Genomic DNA, 24,755 nt, shown 5'->3' on the forward strand with positions numbered 1-24,755 from the left:
TGTGTCCTTAGAGGAGGACTAGGTAGGAACACCAAGAGCCTCAAAAAGAAAAGAGAGAAGGAGAGGTGAGGTTTTTCTTAAGTGGTTGCATAACAAATCAACAGATAAACACGAGCTAGGCGAAGAATTACTGCGAATAATAGAACTATAAGCACAGAGGAAGGTTTAATACTTCAGCAAAGTGATAATACACTAAAGGTGAATGATCAGTGGCTGTGGAGTCATGTCACCAATATATCCTAACAACAGCGAAAGACAGTGGTCGGAGGATATATTTAACCTCAGACATGAGGGGCGACCATAGTTTTCAGGCAAAGATGATGAATTATGATTCAAAGCCCAAAAGTTTTGGCTCTCCTATTATAGAGTTGCAGCCATAGATAGACAGTATATGGCTCTGTTCCAGTTGGACCCTGAAGTCGAAAAAGCTTCAGAGCTTCAGGCAGTCAGAAATTGGAACCAAGATCTTCCAGCAGCGGAGTTTAACTGTGTCAATCCGGGGTCCACACCAAGTCGTTCTTGTCAACAAATATATCTACAGTTAAAATGAATACACAAGTGCTTCGCAATAGAGTCTATGAAGTTGATATGATTATGGCCAGACATGACATTGAGAAGACGCCTACTTGTGCCTGGTCCTTGGTTCGGGTCTGTTGTGCATGACAGATGAGTTCATCCATAACTCCACAAAATGGGTGATGGGCGGCTTCGGGCCGCTCTACAATAAAGTTACAAACTTACAGGTTGCTTTACGCGCGCTTCTCAGTACCCGTACCACAGTATGGCGGGACTATGGAGATGTCCTTCGATCAGGTAAATACTTACATACTTGACCCTCAATTTTTGCCAGGGAACATAGGATTAGTATAGCCGGTGATTGGAAGGTAGGTTTGCCCTGATGTTTATCGGTGGTTGGGTTGAGGCATCATTATTCATTTCTTCAGAATCGGGAGTCAAGGGCTGAATGGCGGACCAGTTGAGGATCATGTGACCCTGGTCTTCATTATTGATTTTTGCACTTAGAGAGGTAGACTAGTGTTCTCTCCCAGCCTCCTTCTTCATCTTCATGCCGGGCCTGTACCGGAAGTATTCTCCACACCGTTTTCTGCAACATCTTACTCACCATGAAAACTGTCCATTCATGATGATATGGCGCCTTTAGTAGTAACCTGCACACAGCAATACCGACCTTCGCTTGGCGGTGATGGAGGCGGTGAGCTCCTTCACGTGATAAGGTCTAGCGGGCAGCCAGCAAGATGAAGCATAGGGGGGCAGAGTAACAACCGCCAGCGAGCAACATTCCCACCTCCTCCAAAACACGCTGCTTTCTCTCCTCTATACCTCCTCACAACTCTTTAGACTGCTTCTTCTGGTTGATCTCGGTTCCCTGTCAATCTCTTCTAATCTCTGCTCTGTGACACCAAGTTGAAGCTCTTATTTCAAAAGACATCTTGCTCAAGGGATTGGGTACGGTTATGCACCTATCAGACAGCGTACTCCGCCGCTCTCTTTGAAACTCCGGAGCTTTCTCGATCTCGCAGCCCTCAACGCTGGCAATTTGCGTTCGCAGAGCACTGTCGTCGGCGACTTACTGCCATTCCAGGCGCTCGTTTGCGAAACTCAAAAGAAGAGCTTACAACTATCACTTGGTCACGCGCCTCGGTCGCTGCTCCCTCAAGTATCAAGACTTCCCCGCAAGTTCATCTATATGGCGTGAGGTAAGTTTTGACACAACCACACTCACTCCAAACGGATGCACAAATAACACACTCCATGGTGCTTTGATCTGATATGTCTTCCTTAACAGACGTCTTTATGACCTCGCTGCCCGACTTCGTCCTACTTTTATCGGAGATCTTCCATTCCCCTAACCAGTGCTTGTCTGTTTGGTATCGACGACGATCAATTGCCTCGGACAATAACCAACCGATCTGGGAGTCTGTCGCAATCCTAGCGGTATTTCATTGACGTACTTTTGAAGAGCAGCCGTCAGTACTTACAGAAAAGAGCGTTCCTTGCGGATATGCCTCCCGGCGATGTCTCACTGCCGGATAGCCTTGTGCCGGGCAACGGGGCTGTCCGTCCGACATTAAATACCAGTGGGCAGGGTGGTAGTTTTCAGAGACAAACTCCCACTTCGCCGGCCGATAGCAATAGAACTTTCGACTCGCCGCGCGCAAGATCTGGTGGGCGGAATGGGTCTGCTGTGACTAGCCCGGTAGATGGGGTGCAGAATCCAGACGGTCGCACGGGCCGAAGATTGGACTCGAACAACCCTGGCCCGCGGGACCCATCAACTCCGCGTGATCGAGCTGGTTATTGGGAGAAGTCAGCGCAACGTGACAGACCTTCTCAGAGCGGCCGTCCGCCCACGAAATCCCCCGGTAGTTCGCGTATTTGCAAAAAATGCGGCGAGCCTCTGACGGGCCAATTTGTACGCGCACTTGGCGCAACGTATCATCTTGAGTGTTTTAAGTGTGAGGTTAGTTTAGTCGTTCCACCTCAACAAAACTCGCCGCGTCCTGTTAGCTAACTGCTTCTGACAACAGGATTGCGGGCAAATCGTGGCATCCAAGTTCTTTCCGGTCGACGCTGAAGACGGAAGCGGACAATATCCACTGTGTGAGACGGATTACTTTCGGCGATTGGACCTCCTCTGCCACGAATGTGGCGGTGCTTTGCGTGGTTCCTATATCACCGCCTTAGACCACAAGTACCACATCGAGCATTTCACTTGCTCCGTTTGCCCGACAGTTTTTGGCGCCCAAGACTCCTATTATGAGCACGAGGGCAGGGTTTACTGTCATTTCCACTATTCCACCCAGTTTGCCCAGAGATGCCACGGGTGTCATACAGCTATTCTGAAGCAGTTCGTGGAGATTTTCCGCAATGGTCAGAATCAGCATTGGCATCCAGAGTGCTATATGATTCATAAATTCTGGAATGTGCGCCTAGCTCCAAATGGCCAGCCTCTGGAACATCCTGAGGCGGGTCTCGATGCCACTGACGAGGAACGCAATAGAGTGCGAGATGAAGAAGATATGATGGAGGAGAAGGTTTACAGGATCTGGAGCATTCTTTCTGGTTTCGAAGAGTCTTCAGCTGCCTGCATCTCGGATATGCTACTACACGTCAGCAATGGCTCCTATCTGGATGGAGTCCTAGTTGCTAAGAGATTCATTGGTCACGTCGAAGTTCTTTTCCGAGCCATCGATGAACTTGCTGGATACATCAAGGCGCAAGAGATGAAGGGTAAGTACCGCCTTTCCAAGACAGAAATGAAGTGCGGACTGACTGAGTATCCAGACCTTGCTTACGGACGTGAAGCCAAACTATTGTGCAAGAAAATTGTCGCCTTCTTCGCTTTGCTGTCCAAGACCCAGGAAGCTGGGGTACGGAAACTAGGCGTCACGCAAGAACTCCTATCATTAGTCACTGGTCTTGCCCACTACCTTAAGCTTCTCATCCGCATCGGGCTTCAAGGCGCTCTGAAGCTGGAGAGGGAGAAGAAGAGTCCCGAAGGCTTGTATCACTTTCTCGATCACTTGGCAGATATTGAGACACTCAGGCCCCCGGAGCAAGAAGAAACACCTGCAGATCTCATGGCTGGGGTAGCCAGTCTTGCCGATCAGCTTTCTGATTGCTGTGCAGCATGTAAAGAACCAATTGATGACGAGTGTATCATGCTAGGTGAATCCAGGTGGCACCTCAAGCCACCTCATCTTACGTGTGCAGCATGTCAAACGGACCTTACCGATACTTGCCAAGAGGCCCTCTGGAGTCCCAGGATAAAAAAGGTTTTCTGCAATAGTTGCGCCTCGCAGCAAGGCCTTGCGAATGAGACTCAAGGTGGCTTTACTCGTGTGAGCAAATTACAGCAGTTTGTCTTCCTGTTACGGGTTGCACTCGCGCGCCTTCTTGCTGTTTTGCACGCTGGAGGAACCTTGCAACCCACTTCAGGTATGGTATCCCGTCGCAATGCTAATACTGGTCAGCCATGGGTTAACACTCTGCTTTCTCTAGATGACCCGAGCTTCGCTGGGAGTGAGACTAAAGATGGCAACCAACCTCAATCTGGCGGTGAAATTCACAGATCCACAACAAGGTCGAAGTATGCGGGCAGAGACGGTGCTGCTGAATCATCACTTGAGCAGACTGTGGGCGAGATGCGACGCTTGCGGTCCATTCGAAACGAGCGTACTCTGTCAACTACATACAAGCGAGCTAGGGCTTCAAGAATTATCGACGGTCCTGAGGGTCGAAGTGTTAGGCCCGGTTCTTCCGGCGGAGAAGGTTCCGATCCGCGTGGCCATGGCTTCCAAATTGTAGAGGAAAGAGATGCCAATGGCGAGACTGTCACCGACCTGACATTTGGTAATCAGGACGCTTTGACATTGGACGATATTCCCAGGATTGTGGCCGCCGAGCAAGCAAAAGAACAACGTCCCAACGCTTACAGACATGCCGGCACTAAACTCGTGGGTACGACTGAGCCGCTTCCTAGGTATAACCAAGGCCATCAACGCGGTGTGTCTAGCGGCAACTTGGAATCTCACCTCGCAGAGAGAACCACCAAGACCAAGAAGTACTTCTCTGAACTCTCAGCTCTCGAATATTTTATCGTACGGCATGTCGCTGTCTTGTCCATGGAGCCTTTGCTGGAGGGTTACTTCACGTTGGATGAGTTACTCTCCTTGATTGAGTCTCGCAAGCCAACAATTTGGAACATATTCGGTCGCGCCTTCAACAAAGATGCCAAGAAGGCCGGCAAGAAGAAGGGTGTGTTCGGCGTGAGCCTCGACTTCCTGGTCGAAAAGGAGGGTACAGAATCCACTCATGGCGTCGGACCCGGCGCGCTTCGCGTTCCTGCTCTTGTTGATGATGCTGTATCGGCGATGCGGCAAATGGATATGTCTGTGGAAGGTGTTTTTCGAAAGAATGGTAATATTCGACGGCTGAAGGAGATCTCCGAGATGATCGACAATAAGTACGACCAGGTTGATCTCACAAAGGAGACTCCTGTGCAGATTGCGGCTTTGTTGAAGAAATTCCTCCGCGAGATGCCTGACCCGCTCTTGACTTTCAAACTCCATAACCTATTCGTTATCTCACAGAGTAAGTTGAGCTCCCGCATCCCAATTTCAAACCCTTTGCTAACGTCACCATTTACAGAAATACCTGACCCCGAAAAGCAAAAGCGGTTACTGCACCTCACGTGCTGTCTGCTGCCCAAGGCTCATCGGGATACTATGGAAGTCCTCTTCGCCTTCCTAAACTGGACGTCGTCTTTCTCGCATGTGGACGAGGATACGGGTAGCAAGATGGATATCCACAACCTTGCAACCGTCATAACACCTAACATCCTCTATCCAAATACGAAGAATAGCACAGTTGATGAAAGCTTCTTGGCAATCGAGGCTGTCAATGCTCTTATCACTTACAACGACACTATGTGCGAGGTAAGTCCTTCCACAACCCAATGCCCAGTGGACCAGATCACTGACTGTCTCATTAAGATACCGGAAGATCTTCAGGCTGTTCTTAGCGACACCACATTCTTCAAGGATAACAATGAAGTCAGCACAAAGGAAATTCTGAAGAGATATGGCGACATTGCGCGAGGAAGCTTCTCTCCGAAACCCAACAACGGCGGGGAAACTGTGACAATCACAAATCCTCATAACCGAGGAGCCAATACTCCTACGTCTGCGCGCATTGAGACAGACCAGTCTCAGGACGGATCATGGCAGGCGCAAAACTCTGTACGCCACGTGCAAAATACAGGTGGACACAACCAAGCAAACAGTGCATCGGCGCCTTACAATGGAATGGAACTTGCGCCTGGACAGTCCGCCAGCTACCGTGAACGAAGCACCAGCAACGGCAGCCAACAGAATCCCATCCCACAGGAGGGACAGCCCCAACAGATGCCTTACAGATCTCGTCCAGGAGCGGGACCCATGGGAGTTGCTGGTTAATTCAGAACCAGTTCTTTCCCAACCATTAGAATTGCCCTATCTCATTGCGCTGCCTATTTCATCTTCAGATGAGTCCAATTGTCTTCCTTGCCGACCAATCACATCGTTTTCTTTTCTTGATATGCAAATGGATGTTACGGCGTACATTTGAACCATCTAGCGTTCTCTCGTTTTGCTTGGGTTGGATGGAGTTCTTTCTAGTTGTCCGCTTAATCTGAGTTCTGACATCTCTACATTGCCGGCTGCTCGGTTCTTGTCACAGCTGCTGGCAGTGTTCCTTTTATCTCTCTTCTCTCCACGTTTTCTTCCTTTACCGTGCAGGACATGCAACCGCGAGGTTCGCGTTAACTCGATTTGTCTCGCACAGATTCTGGCTTTTGATCAGTTGGTGGTGGAAGTGGCTGTTGGTCAAGTCTTATCCGACTCTCGGCTTACCATCTCACCTTCGACTCAGATCCTTCTCTTCTAGCTTTCATTTTCTACTTTCATTACTTATTTTCATATCACGACCTGGGCATGTCGTTGCATTGACTGCCTTTCTTCCTGACCTTCTCACTTAATTTTCTTTCTCCTTTTCTTTTTCTTTACTTCGCATTGTTTCCTTCCTGGTGTTTGGCATTTTCATCCCATCAACAATGGTGCGTAAATGGTGAGTGTATCTCTTGGTCTTTTGTTGTTTTCGCTAGTCGGCCTGCACGACCGCAAAGATACCTGTTCTGAGTCAATGTCGTGGCTTCGTTGTTCTCGGTCCCTTTTACTTTTATTCTTCTTTTTCCAACTTCATTTAACCCTTGCTGCCTCCCTGAGGTAATATTCCCCAGAAGTTGTTCGATTATTGCATACATGTCCTGATGCGGTGTCATTTCCTCATAAAAAGGAACCAGAGGTGTAATCTACTTTAGGATTTGGACGAAGCCGATTCTGTTGCTTCACCGCAATGATTCTCGATCTGTAGGGCCGCGTTCATAAATCTGTAGTACAATGGCAATAGTTCTTCTGGTTTGAGGTAACCCCAGAGGTACGAAGAGATTTTGACCCTATGAGAAGACTTATTCCATTCCCGATCCAACCGTCACTTGCAGGCCTCTGCAGGAGAGCACGTGAGGGACAAATGGCAAGCAAGGGCAAAAGCAACAGTTATGAGAAAGCTGAAAGTCCGAGTCTCAATTCCACAAATGATTCATACAACGTCTAGCCGAATGGAATCCTTCAGAACTGTTGAGACCAAAAGCGGCGCCTTCAACTGAAGAGGAAGAGACGGAAGCCCAACCAAGTCGCAAATCTGCATAAAATGTCCCACCAACTTGATAATCGAAAGCCAACACTCCAATGAAAACCCATGAGCAGAGCATGAATGTACAAGGACAAAAGCCGAACGGAAAGCCACAGGAATACGACCATTAAGATGACAACCAAGGAAGTTATGCAAATGCAATGGCCCCAATGAACCCAATCTCGAATTGGTTGACCCTTCCGAGAAACAATTACACCAGCCCAGAATAATTAACACCGTCGCTGGTAAGTAGTTCCAACTCTCTGCGTGTGTGTGTGTGTGTGTGTGTGTGTGTGTGTGTGTGTGTGTGGAAACAATCTGCATTCTAAATTTACGCTCGCTTGCGCAACACTCGACGTCCCGTGGCTGAAGCCTCGTTCCCTGTGGGAGCAGTGGCCTTCCTGGTTACAGACGCTGTGCTTCTTTTGGCGGCCACGGAAGGCGCTTGGTTGCGGGCGATCGTCGTCCTTTTAACGGGAGCACTGGCAGAAGAAGCAGTGGTTGCTTTCCTAGTACCCGCTCCTGCTCTGCCTGGCTTGATCACCGTCGTTCCCGAAGAAGCGGTGGAGGAGATGCTCCCTCTGCGGTCGAGTTGGGTGGCAGGGCGGGAGAAGGGAGACCGGATAGTCTTTGTTGTCGTGGCAGCTCGGCTGGCGGGTCTCTTAGCTTGGGATGGTGGCCTCATGTCCCTTGTGGAAGTTGTATTGGCCTTCGTGGTCCGCGACCGTGCATTATCCGCGTTTCCCGCTGCACTTGCTGACGTCGATTTGAGGGGGCTGGATGGTTTCAGGGGCGACATGGGACGAGAGAGATATGATGAGTTATGAGGTTTCTCTGGAGAGGCACGGAACGGTGACTGCGGGTACGTTCTGGAGTTCAAAGACTTTGGAGAGAGGATCCGGTAGTCTGCGCCTCGGACCTCCTGAGAAACGACGCGTGAGGTACCGGCCGGGTTGGCACGCCTCTTGGGATTTTTGAGCACATCAAGAGAGTCACCTGCAGCAGGCGCGTTTTCCTTGTCCGAATAGAGTCCCTCATGACTTGACACCAGTCCGTCAGCGGGCGAACAAGGATCGGAAGATTGCAAAGGGTCATGGTAACTCACCTTTGCCTTTTTACTCTACGTGTGCTTGGGCTTGCAGTAGAGACACTTTGTTTTCCGCGTTTCACTGAGGCAGATGTGAGATTGCGCGTTCCTTTACCGGGACTGGCGTGTTTCTTGGGGGACAGGGCGGTCTGTTGCATTCGGAGAGAGTTATTGTGCTTCTCGAGCAATTCACCCATTTTGGCCTTCCGGAGTGCGACGGGAATACGGTTAATGCGCCTTTCGATTCGAGACCGCAGATCATGCGCCTGGAGAGCGTATTGTGCGCGAAGCTTGCGAGCTCGTTCTGTGACTGCACCTTGTGTTAGTAGATGGCGCATCCAGAACGTCGAGAAGACCATACTCTCTAGTTGCAAATTATCGATAAGGGCCTGCTTCTGGCTTCGAGTTATCCGCAGCTTCTTGTGAGGAGGAGCATCGGTGGGTGTTCTGGCATCGTCGCTAGGATACGCGTCATGGTCTGCGTCCGGAGACTTGCGTTTAGTAGGAGAAGCCATCGCAAAGGGCGTACTATTTGCTAATTAGAGAACAACGAGTTAATTGACTGCGATGAATAAGAACAGAGCGTTGTGGGGGAGGTCAATGAAGAACGATGATTGCGCGTAGAGGATGGTGTTGATGGCAGTCTGCCGGGGAGTAAACAAGCGCTGACTTAATTCGTCGTTAGCTTCCGAGCGGAGTGTGACATCTCGCCTGCAGCAGCTCCAACCTCCATCGTCACCTCCGCCCATCTTCATCACTTCCATCACTATTAACTTCCTCACTCCTCTATTGCCTTTTCTCGAAGCTTTTATAAATTTTGAAGAGTCAGTTCTGTCTTATCGGAATATCTACATACTGTCTCATCCCGAGCTTGCGAAATAGACCTTAGCCAACATGTCGCTCGAAGCAACCATGATCATGTCCGTCCCTTCCGGCTCAGTTTAAGCTATCTGTCCGTTGACTGACCTCTTCGCAGTGTGGATAATAGTGAAAGTAGCAGAAACGGAGACTATACGTGAGGATCCCTTGGTTTTTCCCAGCTTGATAAGCTCTGACGCTCAGGGCTGACAACTTGCAGCTCAACACGATGGCAAGCACAGGTCGATGCTGTCAGCGTCATTCACAGCGCCAAAATGCGCGCGCATCCACAGTCTGCTGTTGGGCTCATGAGTATGGGTGGCAAGGGTCCTGAAGTTCTTTCGACATTCACCTCCGACTTTGGCAGCATTCTCGCCGGTCTGCACCGCACCAAGATTCATGGCACTGCCCATCTCAGCTCCAGTATACAGGTGGCTGGTGTATGTCATTTGTCCTCGATCTGGAGTTTCGTCGGTAGATACTGACGAAGTTGATGATCTAGCTTGCTTTAAAGCACCGTTCCGAGAAGTCTCAGAGACAACGCATCATCGTTTTTTCCTGCTCCCCTATCGAAGAAGACGAAAAGACACTGGTCAAGCTGGCTAAGAAGATGAAGAAGAATAACGTCTCGATCGATGTCATTGCCTTTGGAGACCTGGAGTCCGATCAAACCAAGAAATTGGAGGCGTTCGTGGAGAATGTCAAGGGTGGCGACGGCTCCAACCTAGCCATTATTCCCCCGGGCCCGAACCTGCTCAGTGAGGAGCTTCAGGCCACGCCTATCCTGGGCGGCGAGGCGGGAGTAGGCGGCGCCGGTGCGGAAGGTGGTGACGGCGGCTTTAATTTCGAGGACGCTGCTGAGAACGACCCTGAGCTCGCATTCGCCTTGCGTCTTTCGCTTGAGGAGGAAAAGAACCGGCAGGAGAAGGAGAAGCGTGAGAGGGAAGAGGCTGAACGCAAAGCGAACCTAGAAAACATCCCCGAGGAAGGCCAGCCTGGCGGGGAGTCGAGTGGAAGCCATGACAAGAAAGAGGACGGTGACAAGATGGACACCGCGTAAGAAAGTGTCGTGTGACCTTCTATATGGTGGATGACTCTAATGCATACCCGGCGTTTCTCTGTGTTGACATCTGCTCTTGTAATTCTAGAAAGCGTGTCTTCCCCTACGCGCTTTGAAGAAGTGATATGAAATGTATTGCAAAGTCTATCATGACCACAAAACGGTACTCCATGTCAGCACTGATCACTCCGCCAAGTAGTGAGCACAGTCCATTCGCCAGCACTCAAAAGTGGTCTAATTCCAGTCCTGACAACTCATCATGTCCTCCCCCGCAACCAACCACCTAGATGTCGATCAAACGCCTCACACCGGACAGGCATCTCCAGCTGATAAAAAGGATTCTTCATCACATAGTCCGAATATAACTCGTAGATCTTCTTCATCACCGCATCAATATTCGCCATGAGCGGATCCGTGAACAAGAGGAACTTGGTCCCCGTCAACGTCTGGAAACACGTTAATCGGAACTTATCCGTCTCGAGCGACTCCAGGCCCGTCACCGGTACGCCAGGATTAGGGAGGCTGTATGCCGACGCGGCCGGTGTCGGGGTGGATGTGCCCGAGGGCGACGAGAGGGCGACGTTCGAGGAGGAAGCGGGTGTTGTTGGGAGGGGCGCGGAGATGGGGATTTTGGGGGTGATGGAGCGGGTGATGGCGTGGACGCTGTGTAGGACGGTTGCTGTTAGCAATTGCATTTAAGAGGTGATTCTCGCGTGGTAGGGGGGTCATTCGAGGCAACGTACCCGTGAAACGTCCCTGCTAGGACGAGGTAGTCGTTTGTGGAGAGTTTGCGCAGGCCCGGCTGAAATTCGCGCTGGTAGATCAAGCCGCCGGCTTTGTTGATAATGATGAGGGAGAAGACGGCCCTGTGTATGAGGTTGGTCAATCGCGATGTGTATGTGTGGGGGAAGGTTTGATGTACATGGTGGATAGATAGGATTCGGACAATCGTCCTGCTGAGGAAGGGACTTCAATGCTTTGAATCGTGCAGCATCACTCTAATTCGTGATTCGAGTATGCTACAAGCGTGGTGTATATCGGATCGGGGATCTCATGTCATCGTTATCGTGTCGTTATAGTCATTGATATTGGCCGCACCTGAGGGGATGCGGAGATAGGAGTTGCTTAAGGGACCGATGTTTGCTGGGGTATTTATTCCGCACCCAAAGCTGCGAGATCTGATGCGGACCTTGCTCTGACCGCCAATAGAATGCTTATCTTGGCAGGTTGCTACTACGTTTTAGAGCATACAGAGCAATCCTCGACTCCCAGATATATACGTTTCGACATATTCATTCCTAAGATTTGCAGGCATTTCTACGCATATTTATGTTGATCAGGCCGATTTCAACGAAAGTTTGCCGAGAAACGGCTGCTGTAAAACGACTTGTCCTCCGCATTGTCCAACTGAATATACCTCACAGTCCAACAACACCGACCTAGGAATCGAAATCAAAGACAGTGCTAACCTCGACAATGTTCTTCTGCAGAGTTACTCGTCCGTCTAAGAAATAAGACACCTATAGACATACCGTGTGACCCTCTTCCGCTACCGCCTCCAAAAACGACTGACTATCATACTGAACAGTCCCCTTCCCTTCTCGACCGCCAGCCTTGACATAAGCCAGGTAGTCAGGAGCTCCAGGCATGTCGGTATTGTCCGTAATGACCAGGGACCCTTTGTGGAACAGTTTTAGAGCTTCACAGAGCCGCAAGTCAGACAATTAGAACTTCTCCCAGTGATCGAAGAACGCCATATCCACTGCTCTCGGCTTCACCTTTCCCTCTATATGCAACTTCTTGAGCGATTCCACAGCAGGCCCCTCCAGGACACAAATAAGGTCTTCCATCCCAGCTAGTTGTATAAGGGCTCGAGCTACCTGAGCACTTACTGAGCTCAATTCAGAAGTATAGACGCTGCAATCGTACACGTCCTCACCGTGCAGGTCACGCAGAATCGGACCCCATGCGATGGCGGAGTTACCAACGTAGGTACCGAATTCGATTATTGTTTTCGGAGGTGGCCGCAGAATTTGAAGCTGTGACGGGCTAAGGTTAACTTGTTCTCTTTGAAAATTATCATCTACTTGTTCTGTGCGAAGGTCTCCATGGCCTTGACCAACTCCCAGGGCTGGTTCGCAAATCTCTCTTGCGGCTGGGTAAAAATATGCTCGTGCAGAGCTGATGCCAGGTCTTTAACTGACTTGAAGTTTATTAGTCTGAGTCGTCTACCTGGTGGAATGAACAAGAGACGTACCGGTCTGGCTTCTTTTAAAATGGCCGTTATCCCTTAACGACAAAGGAATGATAGCAAGAACAGCGGTATGGGATTAGTCTGGATCTACTTTCATTCAAAAACGACATGGTATGAGGTATTTATACGCTGTCTGGACATTGAAGGAAGAGGAACACGCAATGAACTGCTCGCCCATCACTGGATCCGTGCTACGCAATGGGTCAAGCTTTACTTATCTCCGGGATGATAATCAGCAGATCAAATAGCAGATCACATTCGAGTGTTTTCAAGACCCCAGAAGATCCGAAGCTCTGTGCATCCGGAAGATGGTATGATTTCCCGTCAGGGTTGCGAAGTAAACCACGACCCTGCGAAGCCCTCCACTGCTCTGCGCGTGTACGGGGTACAATGAAAGATCTCATACTGAATCCTACATAGTCTATGCCCCAGTTAAACACTTGAATGAGATTGGCAAGACCGAAAGATATTCGTGACGGATGTGATGTGAGAGTGTCTTCCAGTGACCAGGCGCCTGAAGCAGAACCGTTAAATCCGGCGAATCCTGACTCCAGAATAGGCAGGCACCTCCTTGACTCGGCAATATTCCATGTTTAGTCTCCTCGGCCGAACAGCCCTAGATCAGCAGACGCCTATATCATGTCTCTACACACAAATGCTTGACATAGGTACGGTTGTATATATGCAGATGTGGAATACTGTCCCTACCTTAGTCTGCAGCGAGACATGGGATCTCCACAAGGTAGTTGCTAGGACCAGGAGCAACTGAGCGATCAAGACCTCTGAATATTGCAAGATTCTTAGTTGGATATTCACGTATGACATTGCTCACTGTTTGAGTTCGATTGCTCGGGAAGAGAGCATTCAGGGAGATGTCTATCAAAATGCGTATGTAGTGAAAATCTAGGGCACATGGCTCGTTGTGAAGTCGTCAAGTCGTAAATCTTCCAAGCAAACATAAGAGCAAGAAACAAACTATAGAATAGGACATAACCGGATTGGTTTGGTGCGGGTCTTCTCAATGGAAGATTTCTTCGGTCACTGCCCTCAGGTAGGCAGTTTGCCTTTTGAACTCGGCGTTCAAGACGAGCAGCAGCTTTCAAACTAATGATGACGCCGTTGTCTCTTCACTCTCAAGGCCGTTCGAGGATGGTACTCAGGACGGCAGCCATGCAAGGCTGAGACTGGAGCCTTCAAGTCATCTTTTGTGGTTCACATGGGCAGTGGTTCTGCTGAGGAGCAGTGTTGCCACAAGTCTCTTGAAGAGACGACTTCTGAGATGCTCGCTCGGACGCCAAAGGAGGGGATTGAGCTGGATGAGCGCATCTCCCAGGCACTCTAGCCGGTTCGCGCTCCAAGTTCATCGTGGTGGATTATAAGGAGAGTTATCTCTCATGATGTAGACCTCCCCAACGAGGACGGCACACCCTACAGCCATGGAAATGGCAATGATGGGAAGGTTCACTCGCGCAAAGTCAAGGCTGCGGACGCGAATATGCTTTCTCGCAAGAATATCCCGCCAAAGCAGACCGGCTAACGATGCACTAAAAGCCGTGCTAAAGGCACCGTAGTTGACTCCGATCGCCATACTGTATACGGTCGCCCAAAATGTCCGGTCACTGATGAAGGTGCCGTGCTCGTCGTTGATCTGCTTCCATGCTTGTATGATCCGGGAAAGGAGAATGGTGGTACCAATATTGGTGCCAGCAAACTAGTGTAAATGTGACAGATTAGTTGAGCAGGTCCGACTGTGGTCAATGTTGAGTTTCGCAACTCACGTTACATAGAATCACCGAAACAAAGCCCATGCCTCCAATAGCTCCGACGGTCCCCGTCTTGTCCACCCAATGGTCCCATCCGTAAGCGAAGACCGGGACCCAGCCCTTGGTGACTAAGGCTTGTACGAGGACAAACATGGCAAAGGAGAAAGGCACAAGCGCAAATGGCATGTGTGACACAACCGCTGTAGCAGTGGGGAATGTCTCCTGCAACCACCTGTACACGTCTGCGGCAAGGGACACCAGAGTTACCCGTTCTCGACCATATCCTGATGAGACCTCGTGTGATACCTTCTCGGAGAATACCCGTCTTTCCACGTCCATTTCAAGACTGGAAGTTGCACCTGACAGCTCCCGTGGCGCGCATGTGGGGAGTTCCTGCTTTTCGTTCAGCGTGCTCATGGCGTCGGTTGCGAATTGTCCGTTCTGCAACGGATCATCCTTGGGTACCAGCGTCGAAATGGATGATTCTAGAGGAGAGGCCAGCGTCTGACTTTGGCCATCCGACATTTGGGACGAAAAGCCGGTAGAAACTCGATCTGACGGCCGTACGTTTGTGACATCGGCAGTATTCCCATCATCGGTGCCTGCTTCAGCGTGGGGCTCTTCCTGTAATCGGGCTTCTGTCGATTCAGCGAATTCATATGCCTCGGCAATCTGTTGTGCGCGCATGGTTTCCTCATCCCTAAGGGCACGCTCTGCTCGGGCCTGCTCAATTTCTGCGCGGCCTTTACGGGCAATCTCGCGTGTTTCACGACGGTGGTACCATCCAAACGCAAGATCCCAGCACAGCATGACCCCCGCAGCCGGCAGGGTCACCCAGAAAACGGGTTTAGGGTGGCCCTGTTGGCTAGAGGCATTGAGGGCTAGTAGAGTAATGAGCGTGGCCGCCATGATGAGAGCTCCAAATGCAGCACCCCATTTATCAAGAAAAGGATTCATGATCTCTTCAAGAGAGAGCTTTTGTTCATCGTCCGCGAGGTCTTCTTGCTCATTGGCCCTTCCCCTCGCATGAGGTATGTTGGGGTTTATGGGCTTCTTCTCTTTTTCTTCTTCTGTGAGCTCGTGCATCTTGATGGAAAGAGGGATGAGGGATTCATCCGCGAAGATGATGTACAGTAGGAAAGGAAACAAGACAATAGCGGTGACCACGACGGGAACAATCATGTTAGCAGTGTACTCAATGAATTTGACCTGGAAAGCCCCCGCTAGCACGAGATTGGTTGGGTTCGAGGAGACAAGGATCGCGGAGGCGACATTGGCAACAGCAAACTGACTGTGAATCCAAGCTCTTGGATGGACGATGTTGCTTGATACTCGAGTCATATAGGCGAGGAATGCGGTACCGGAGAGAATAATCGGATCGTTTCCAATGAAGCTTCCTAGGCCGAAGAAAAAGGCGTAGAGGTAAAAGAAGAGCCGGTGCCCGACCTTACCACCTTTTTGAAGGACTTTGAAAGCCAGGTACCTAATCAGGCCAGATGCATCGATGGAGATAGCGATGTAAGCCAGAGTTAGGAAGAAGGCCATGATATCGATTGGGATGATATTGTCGGCCCCAAGCGTGCCACCACGCACTTCCTCCCGTCCGATCGCCAAGATCGCCAGCAGAAACAGGTCTGCTATGAGCGGTGCTGTGACAAAGTTAAGAGGAAAGTTCATTCTCACATATGGCTTAAGTTTGCCATTGGAGTCTTCCTGATCGTCGAGTTGAAAGCGATTTTCCCTCGGAGGGATAATTCGCAATTTGCTCAAAAAATCCAGCACTGCATTTGAGAATGCGCGTGGGACGTAGATGGGAATATGGAAGGGGAAAAGCACGATGATATCTGCAAGAGTCAGTCGCTTAGGATTCGATGCGGTCCAGGATCGTCTAGCAGACATACTAGTGATGATGAAAACAATAAGCGTGACGATCGAACGCCAGTTCTTGATCTTGCCGGTATCGAGATCCGCCGCCATTCTGTAAACCGTCCTTGTATGAACCCCTTCAAGGCTTGCTGGAGATTCAGGGTTTTCCCCCTCGATTTGCGTTTTTCGAGCTTGGAGCGTTGCGGCCCGATGGCGCAGTGATAGAAATCAGATGCACGAAGGACTGCAAAACGTAGGAAACGCTTTCAAAGAGATAGGTATAAGCACACAATCAAGCTTTAACACGCAACAGGCGCCATTTGAAAGTGTCTCGTGCGCTTTCTTGTCTTCAGGGTGCAAGAATACAAAAGCCCCTTGGTCATAGAGAATTCGACCAGCAAAACTGACGTTGAGAGGAATGTTCAGACTTGATTATCGGTCGGGAACCACGTCGTCCTTCAGGCACACTCCACCTTTGCCGAGTCAGTCAACAACCACATCCATTGTCGAAGAACAGAAACGGATAGAATAGATCAAAAGGAGGACGATGGCCTTCTATATCATTATGTCGCAATAGCACTTGATCTTCTTGGCCTGGAGGGAAAAGAAAGGGCGGTGGCACAAGACAGATACACGCCGATTAGTGCAACCAACCCTCAAGCGGTTAGCAGTGAGGATTGAGAGCACATTCTTAGGGATAAATTTCGATTAGCCGAATGCTAATAAGAATGACCTAGTCACCAAGCGAGGCGCAGCAGAGCACGTAGCCGAAAGGAAAGGTCTAAGAGGCTCAGAATCTCAGACCATGTTCTAGCAGGATTCTTTGGGGTCTTGGGTTCCCCGCTGACAACTGACAAGTGTCTCGACTAGGCACTAAGGCATTAAGGCCCTCACTAGCTCGACGTGATGTGGGGACTGCGCCCTCCAGCCTTGCCACCAGCCCACCATCAATCATCACCTCGATCCTCCGTGGATAGTCCGTACCATGGGCAAGGCAAGTGGGCATCCACCTCGACTTGTATGCTTCAACGACGAGTGGAATAGTGGAAATTCCTCTGTCAACAGTCAAAGGACCACAATACAAAAAGCTGGGGGAGTCCCAACCGGCCTGACCCGTGAGAGAGGAAAGAATCAGCTATTGCCCAAACAGGAAAGGACTGGCAGCAGAGCTAACGCGCCTTCAGCCGTGTCTACCACTGTCTGATCACGTCTTTTGCCCGGTGCCAGCCACCTTCTGAGCGATTTCTGACCAGCTCTCAGACTGGCTGAACTTTGTCGGGGATTCCTCGTCCATCTGATCTTTTCAGTCGTCGAATAGCAAGGACATGTCCAATAAGCCGCTGCAGAATAATACCTTCACAGCGAACTTGAGCCTCATGTGGGGGACTCGGCTTTCGTGTCCTAGGGTCTTCTTGATTTGTCGCAAACAACTCACGCGAATCATGAGCCGAATGAGGGAGCGACAGACATTCGACAAATGCCAGATTTGTCTGTCATTTCTTGCATAATCGCCCACTAAGCACTGATGATAACCTATTTACAGTCGATTTGGACCGTAGGGCGTTGTTAGCCGAGGGGATGCCCGATTATAGACCTGTCTGCTTACGCGCGTCTGCTAGCCTCACAAACGACAATTGCTGCTGGAGTGATGGGATCTTCCTATTCCTCTTCCTCCTTCTTGAACAATAATGACTCGACCTTTCTGCGTCAAAGATTGACCTAACACGAGTCTAATGACTAAAGTCCGATCTATAAATTGTTTCCAAAGCCCCTGTCTCCACAATTAAACCACCTAATTTAATACACAGATCCCTGGTTCACTTAGACGGACAAGCATTGATCTTTGGGCGATACCATGTCTAGTTATGCCGGCAATATCCCATTTATCGACGGAACTCAATAGAACGATCGATACCCCCAACGCTGCCAGCGACACTCTGCAGGTCATTTGTGCCTGGCCAGTCTCCGGCCAGTATGGACCAGGAACAAGGATTCTGTATGTGGCCGTGCTCATCCGCCATCTTTGGACTCTGTAGTGTTTACTACTCGTGACCAGCATTTGTTGATATCTCTCTCGGCGGTCCTCTGCCATTACAGGTACTATGTTCTTATAACAACCTGCGTCTTTGGTCGCAGAGCGGAATGGCTCAGAAATGCCTGTCTTGCCGCTGCACTGCTTTTCCCAGCCGTTGCAGCCCTTCATAGTATTGTACTCGCGTCACTGCACATCGAAGGTAAGCTCAATATTCCTGTCTGGTATGTCCTACATCCTAACTGACTACCTGTGTTCTTCAGCTGCTGTCGATATGGACGTTTTTGGAGCTTTTCAGCTTTGCTCAATCGGCATCTTGACAGCCCCAGTCACCGTTAGACTATCCAAAACGTACTTCAATGAACCCGGCCGGAATATCATCTTTTTGTGGACTGGTCTTATACTTGCAGGTAAGTTTCCTTTCCGGTGCTGTTGTACGACTCTGCTCAACTTACCTCTCCGAAGGTCTTCTGAGCTTAACAATCGAGTTCTATCGGATCGATCTGCATCCCTGCACGGTCAACGGCCGTCCGATATTCAAGAACTCTGATGAATTTCGTTACGGTACGACTATGTGTGATCTTACTTGCTCCGTCGAAGCCGGCCCATTCTCACCTATGCGACAAGGGTCGGCAAATGACATCTACGTCATCCCTGCACCAGAGAAGCTTACGTTTGGCGCTGCGACCCTGTTGGCTGCTGCATGTTGTATTCCAGCCATCCTCTCGCTCGCGTCGATGTGGAACAAGATTCTTGAGATCAACTGGACCAGACGGTTCGGCAATCCGGACCGGAACAAAAAGCAGGACGAGGTCATTGAAGGCACGAACGGTGCGACGCTCGGGACAATGAACAAGGTCAATGAAATGATCAGATCATTTCTGAGTGTCGTAGAGGTGCCTATATTCGGGGCAGCAGTCCTCGTAATTATCCTCATTGGCGAGATGAACTTTTTCAGTAGTCAAGTCCAATATCAGACTGAGCAAATAAAGAGTATAGGTAAGTTCCTTCGTGAATACATCTATGGGAAATATACCAGTACCTGACTCGTGGGTAGGCCAATGGGCCCCGATTGTGGGTGCTGGCCTTGCTGTACTTGGATCGCTGTCGCTGTTCTTGGCAGCAGCAGTAGAAGATCAGGAAGAGGATGTGGAGGAAAAAGCTAGCAGCACTTACTCCAGCCCTCTACCTCGCGAGCGCATTCTGAGTGATGCTGAGGCGGCTTGTGTCCAGGACCGACCAAATTCTCCCGGCAGCGACAGAAGTTCCTCGATGGAAGTGGGTCATACGATGAGTCGAAGTAGTAGATGGCCACTGAAGCGCTCTGCAACAGAAGATCAGGGCAGTCGTCGCAAAATTGCGCGAACCCTTTTTGCCGTCAGCAATTGGATGAGCAATGCAGCGCATGATCGATATCAGAATTCCGATTTCAAGAGCGGGCCAGCACTGCGGTTTCCAGAGATACCCGGCGAGGAAAACCGGAACGGCGAATTGAACAAGATAAGGAAGCAGTACAATCGTGGTCAGAATACAGACGAATTCAGCACATCAGGGTCTCCCGAGCGGCTTTCCCGTGTGCCTAGTTTTAGGGGCAGCATTTCTTCTCGGGGAGGCCTCGAGGGTAGCCCGCCAATCGGAAGGCCTTCTTCCCCTGCGCCGAGCATTGGTGGAAGATCGCAGGCTAGCATGTCGCAGGCCGATCGGAGCTCGTTCGACGTACAGGATCCTCCATCATCCGGAAATGCCACCGGAAGTCATTCACGGGCCCGGGGTAACACACTCGAAGTGCCAAAACCAGTTTATGCCAGTGGTGGTCGGATAAGATCATCCACTGCTCCAAATAGGGCAGATGATGAGCTATCAATGGGAGACAGCTCCCCGATAATCGTGGTGTCTCCGGATCCTGGCCCGAGTTCCCCTGGATCAATCCCACGGACACCACCTTGAGCATGCGAACGGTTGCTGGCGTCATGTAGCAGCCTGCCAATCACAGCCCAGAGTGTTGTTAATGACATAAATGGCTACAAGTCAGTCACGCGATACGTCCGTCACGTCCCGGATTTCTTCGGACCTGTTCCGCCCGAGACCTACCATGACATGAGGCAAAGAACGCACCCGGCAAGATTCCTGTCGATACATTAAAGCCTCCTTCTACACACGCGGCTCGACGAAACAGATTCCAGATTACGGGGCCCTTGTCCTTCTGGATAGTCAAGCCGCGGCGTGAATCATGGCTGCTCACTGTTCAGTCTTTGCTGAAGCCACGGGTTGGTTCGTCCTGTGGCCGGAAACTTTGTGTCCCCAAAGGGGTAATCAAACACTACAGCAGGCAACAGGACTTCTGTGGATCATTTACAATAGACTTCATTCAGCAGATCCTCCTCGTTGTATATTTCAAATCCTTACATCGAGGGTCTGAATTGTTGGAAGGGTGCACATACGAGTCGGGTTTTGTACATTTAGAAGTATCTTCAAGGCGAGAACTCATATATAGGGTGATAAAGAGATGAATATACCTGTACAAAGCACTTAGAAGACGTTTCAAGGGAGCGAATGGGGCCACCGTCTACAACAGATGACTCAGGACCCGAAATCCGATTCTAGAACCTGAATATAATTCACTTCAAAAACAGAATAGGAGTGCTTTCATATATATCGACCTCACTAACCTTGAAAATTGGCGCGCTAGGGCAAAGAAGCTGATCGAAGTTGAGGGTTTGGTATTCCTTGGGTAAAGTCATTATTATGTTGATTTAGGGAGGATGCGATGCGTGCTAGGCTCACTGTCGCACTTTCATGTTTGGACCAGGAGGATAAGGTACTATTGCGTTGCGCGGCCTGACTTGATTGGTATTTTTTATGTATCACTACGAGGAGAAGCAGCAGAGTAGAAAAGATCAAAGTTCATTATTATGTATGCAACAAGCACATCGAAAAGTTCAGAATCCATCATAACAATACAGGATATCCATCGTTAGTCATCAAGTTGGTCCAGTCCTTCTATATAACCTGGGGGTATAGCGTGGTTAAAGACGTGCATGCAAGGTACGCCGAAGTCATCAATTCGAGAAAGAGGAGAAGAAGGGAAAATAAGGGAAAAGAAACGAAGCATTAAAATAAGAAGTGGGAAAGACGAATGATTAGCATAGAGCAGTAAGCATCCACTGCCCTTTACTATCACGCTGGATGATCCGTTCACTGATGGCCCAGTTCCTTAGGGCGATATCCTCGGCCTCCTCAAGAGGAGTCTCATCCTTTTCGAAGTGCCGTCCGACATGGTCCATACGGTCATTCCAACTGTTCGGACCGGAGAAATTGTGCCCGCAGAATCCACAGGAACTCTGTTGTGGCGGCTTGCGTTGCTCGTGCCAGCAGCGGGCGCGGACATCCTCGAGACTGGCCTCGAAGGCCTTCCGTTCCTGGTCGGTGGCGGCGTCGGGCCGGCCCGCGAGGACCCAGGGTGCATGCATGCGGCGCTGGTGTTGGGTGAAAAGATCCTTGCGGTTAAAGTCGTTGGTTTGGTGGCCGGGCTGGTCGTGGTGGTTGCGGGTGGAAGTTGAGGTGATTTTGTTGTTGGGCTTGTGACCGCCGTTGCAGTTGCCGACGTCGCAGCGGAAGAAGCCGAGTTGGACATGCTGAGAGGCAATGTGTCGCTTCCATTCGTTCTTGGAGGCAAAGGTGCTTGCGCAGCCGTAGCGTGAGAAGCTGCAGACGAAGACGTGGCCCTTGGTCGTTGACTTGGTAGGACGTAGTTTCGAGGCTGACGCCACTTTAATGTTTGGTTTGACCTGAGTCTTCCTCTTGGTGACGCGGTTCGGTGACGAACTTTTCTGAGGGCTGCAGCGAGACTTCCGACGTCGAAGGGAAGGTGGAGGGGTTTTGTGACCCGACATACTATCCGAGCCACGATGATGACCTTGAGCTGCCACAACTTCCAATCCTTCAGAGCAGTTGTGTTCCTCGTAAACAAAGGGATGCGCTGGCGCAGTCACTGAGTAGGATGATTCCACCATCGGCTCGGGGTCAGGATAGGTTTGTATCTGAGGCAAGGCGACCGAGCTAGTGGCAGACATCACTGGTGTGGAATATTGTTCTGCCTTGACTGAGGAATCTCTCAGATCGTCATAGGCATAGGGTGGGGATGGGTAGGGTTCCATCATGTTGCTCTGCGCAAAGCTACCATCAGCGCTGCTGCCAGGGCTCTCTGCATCAGAGATTGAGGAGTAGCTGCTCCAAGGTGATGCGACGCGATCTGGGCTCAAGAGAACGGGGTGAAGACCCGTCTCCATTACGGACAGAGGACCAGCAATGTGCGAGGGAAGAGATCCGTGGGTCCACGACGCATACGTAGGGAAGTAATTAGTCTTAGGAATGCTCTGGAGATGGGACGATCGCAGTTGGAATTGAGGTTCGTTCGGAAAGTAGGCTGGATCGGCCCAAGAGTCAGGAGATGGGTAAAGCTCGCAATCTTCAAACGATACACGATTCCCGAGCGTCACCGGAAGGATGTCGGCATAAGCGCTTGAATGCATTTTTCAATGACGTCCAAAGGGCGTGTTCGTCCTTGGGACTGAGCATGGACATAGGAGCCACCAGCAGCCCAAAAAGAGACAACTGGATCTTTTATAGTCTCCTGAATGATGGGGGGATGCATTTCCAACACTATTAAAATTACGACTCAGTAGAACAGGCCTCATGCGACATGCAGGAGTAGTCCATGGGGCGGCGCAGGAGGGCGATACACAGCATCCCCAGAGCATAAACCACGCCATCCTCTGATTTGGCGCAGTTGAGCCGCAAGTCACCCTTTGGTATCGTCGTTCGTGTCCCAAGTCCCCAACAACTCGACGCTAATTTGTCACCACAGGTATGGGTCGATTGGGAAACGAACCCACCAAGATCACAGACCCAGTCGCAAAGGCCCTGCGGGACCCATGGCAAATGGTCATTTGGTGGACAGTAGTTGACCACGGGAGTTTCAAGTTGGGTGAAGAGAATTAACTTCTCACTCACCCCCCTTTTTCTTGCTTCTCAATGTCTATATCGTCAGCATCTTCAGTCTGTAAGACGGTGAGATCCCTGAGTGACCGCCAGAAAGAGTAAGACCCATCGGCCGGAAGAGATGGAAAGATACCAGGATCAGAGATGTGGTACTCGTGATTGGAGAAATTAGAGACATGAGACCGGGGTCCACAAGGTTCATTGGTCATCGACGTCGGTTTCCCAAACCCACCTGGGGAAGCCCTCCTAGTCAGTGTCGGTCAGGTTCGGACATGGCTGAGCGCCTTCATGGATGGCGCTAAACCATTGTCTAAATTAGTTTGGGCAACTGTCGTGGATACTGTCAGATAGACCAGTTTAGCGCTTGAAGATCCATATCCTGGAATCTAGACATCCAAGCCATTTTCCAGGTGGATACTATTGCGTGTATACCATATGTCTCCCGGAAGTTCACTATGCATGCAAGAACGGCTCACAGCCCGCTTCAACATCTGAATGAGGGGAGAATTGCAAACGACTTGCAGTCGCCACCGTCAAAGAACGGTAGTACCCGCAGAAGTAGGGAGTTATTTGCTTTTTCTTCTTTTGCCCTGCAGTTGCCCAGCGCCCGCCGTATTCATGGCAAAAAAGGGAGGCAGACCGCAACAAGAAGCCATCATAGCCAGTGAGAGAAGACATCAGCCTCAGCGATAGGCGGTGTTGTCTCCGAGCTTGCATTAGCTCGCTGGGGCCGGGATGACCAGCGGGGGCCAAATCACTCCCCCATGACTCGAGGACAGTGCGAGTGCTTGACTGGATGAGGAAAAAATGGAGGGCCATCGCAATCACATTTCGCGATCAAGTCGTTGCCTTTTCTGTCCAGATCTCGCGCGCTCCTCTCTGTTCCTTTTTCTTTTTCTTTTTTTTTTTTTCCTCCTTTCTGTTTTTCGTACTTTCTGGGCGGTCATATCGCCGGCACGCTAAGGTTCGGCCCACCTGTCATGGAGCTATTTTCTCCTTATTTGTGCGTCACAGATGAACAGAATGCCATTCACAAGGATGAATACCGCCTTTGTGCTAACGTTTTATTGGGAAGGAGTTCCTTATCCTGCTGATCTCCCTCACTCGAATTTGCCGACTCCACATCTCTTGAGTTTCTGCTCCAAGCCCCAACAAGGTCGTTCTAGATCACCCGTCTAGTGTAGTCTTCAAAATAATGTCGGAGAGGGTTGGTACGCTGGTACAGCATGACGACACCAGAAGCTTCGGGGCTGTGCTTTCTTCAAGGGTTGAAAACAGGACTTTGTAGCGAACCGTTGCTGCGGTTGTGATGTTGGATTGCGCCTTGTCAGGCGCAATCTGCCCTCTTGTCATGTGACCATCTGCACCTGATGGACTTGCTTCCAGTTGGCAGGAATTACGAGATCTCATCGGAGAGATGCAGGAAGTAGTTCTGACAACAGATGGGTGTTCTTCAGCGGACGATTCTTTCCATGGCAAATGGAAGGCCGCTCTTCAGTCGGGTATTGTGTCATTGATTGCATACCTCTGTCCCTTTTATATTCATACGTCTTGGAGTAGGGGACTTAGACTGAATCATATCC

At 50.3% G+C, this 24,755-nt stretch overlaps 8 protein-coding genes across 8 annotated transcripts, besides 2 other annotated features; 3 read left to right on the plus strand and 5 right to left on the minus strand.

Annotated features, from left to right (window-relative positions):
• Positions 1 to 2,023: 2,023 nt before the first annotated feature.
• On the plus strand, positions 2,024 to 5,978 carry NFIA_090300 (GTPase-activating protein LRG1; the record flags this gene model as incomplete). The annotated part of the gene is made up of 5 exons (XM_001260968.1): positions 2,024 to 2,482; positions 2,550 to 3,252; positions 3,307 to 5,115; positions 5,173 to 5,459; positions 5,517 to 5,978. 5 exons carry the CDS (start codon positions 2,024 to 2,026, stop codon positions 5,976 to 5,978), a joined length of 3,720 nt encoding a protein of 1,239 aa, XP_001260969.1.
• A 1,537-nt stretch (positions 5,979 to 7,515) lies between these two features.
• Positions 7,516 to 7,561: a microsatellite.
• Positions 7,519 to 7,560: a microsatellite.
• Positions 7,562 to 7,582: 21 nt separating the features above from the next.
• On the minus strand, positions 7,583 to 8,853 carry NFIA_090310 (uncharacterized protein; the record flags this gene model as incomplete). The annotated part of the gene is made up of 2 exons (XM_001260969.1): positions 7,583 to 8,291; positions 8,357 to 8,853. The coding sequence occupies 2 exons, from the start codon at positions 8,851 to 8,853 to the stop codon at positions 7,583 to 7,585; spliced, it is 1,206 nt and encodes a 401-aa protein (XP_001260970.1).
• Positions 8,854 to 9,232: 379 nt separating this feature from the next.
• Positions 9,233 to 10,256, plus strand: NFIA_090320 (proteasome regulatory particle base subunit RPN10; the record flags this gene model as incomplete). The annotated part of the gene is made up of 4 exons (XM_001260970.1): positions 9,233 to 9,258; positions 9,315 to 9,353; positions 9,417 to 9,636; positions 9,699 to 10,256. The coding sequence occupies 4 exons, from the start codon at positions 9,233 to 9,235 to the stop codon at positions 10,254 to 10,256; spliced, it is 843 nt and encodes a 280-aa protein (XP_001260971.1).
• Positions 10,257 to 10,513: 257 nt separating this feature from the next.
• NFIA_090330 (trafficking protein particle complex subunit 4) lies at positions 10,514 to 11,180 on the minus strand (the record flags this gene model as incomplete). Its single annotated transcript, XM_001260971.1, has 3 exons — positions 10,514 to 10,919; positions 11,000 to 11,122; positions 11,179 to 11,180. Coding segments are annotated over 3 exons (531 nt in total).
• An 800-nt stretch (positions 11,181 to 11,980) lies between these two features.
• NFIA_090340 (putative O-methyltransferase) lies at positions 11,981 to 12,620 on the minus strand (the record flags this gene model as incomplete). The annotated part of the gene is made up of 3 exons (XM_001260972.1): positions 11,981 to 12,323; positions 12,344 to 12,455; positions 12,602 to 12,620. 3 exons carry the CDS (start codon positions 12,618 to 12,620, stop codon positions 11,981 to 11,983), a joined length of 474 nt encoding a protein of 157 aa, XP_001260973.1.
• Positions 12,621 to 13,870: 1,250 nt separating this feature from the next.
• NFIA_090350 (putative arsenite efflux transporter ArsB-like) lies at positions 13,871 to 16,250 on the minus strand (the record flags this gene model as incomplete). Its single annotated transcript, XM_001260973.1, has 3 exons — positions 13,871 to 14,221; positions 14,289 to 16,117; positions 16,175 to 16,250. The coding sequence occupies 3 exons, from the start codon at positions 16,248 to 16,250 to the stop codon at positions 13,871 to 13,873; spliced, it is 2,256 nt and encodes a 751-aa protein (XP_001260974.1).
• Positions 16,251 to 18,004: 1,754 nt separating this feature from the next.
• NFIA_090360 (uncharacterized protein) lies at positions 18,005 to 20,118 on the plus strand (the record flags this gene model as incomplete). The annotated part of the gene is made up of 5 exons (XM_001260974.1): positions 18,005 to 18,135; positions 18,237 to 18,373; positions 18,435 to 18,581; positions 18,637 to 19,170; positions 19,229 to 20,118. 5 exons carry the CDS (start codon positions 18,005 to 18,007, stop codon positions 20,116 to 20,118), a joined length of 1,839 nt encoding a protein of 612 aa, XP_001260975.1.
• A 1,193-nt stretch (positions 20,119 to 21,311) lies between these two features.
• On the minus strand, positions 21,312 to 22,703 carry NFIA_090370 (putative C2H2 finger domain protein; the record flags this gene model as incomplete). Its single annotated transcript, XM_001260975.1, has 1 exon — positions 21,312 to 22,703. The coding sequence occupies one exon, from the start codon at positions 22,701 to 22,703 to the stop codon at positions 21,312 to 21,314; it is 1,392 nt and encodes a 463-aa protein (XP_001260976.1).
• Between the last annotated feature and the right edge of the window lie 2,052 nt (positions 22,704 to 24,755).

This window comes from Aspergillus fischeri, genomic scaffold, assembly GCF_000149645.3.
Source record: "Aspergillus fischeri NRRL 181 1099437636264 genomic scaffold, whole genome shotgun sequence".
NCBI lineage: Eukaryota > Fungi > Ascomycota > Eurotiomycetes > Eurotiales > Aspergillaceae > Aspergillus > Aspergillus fischeri.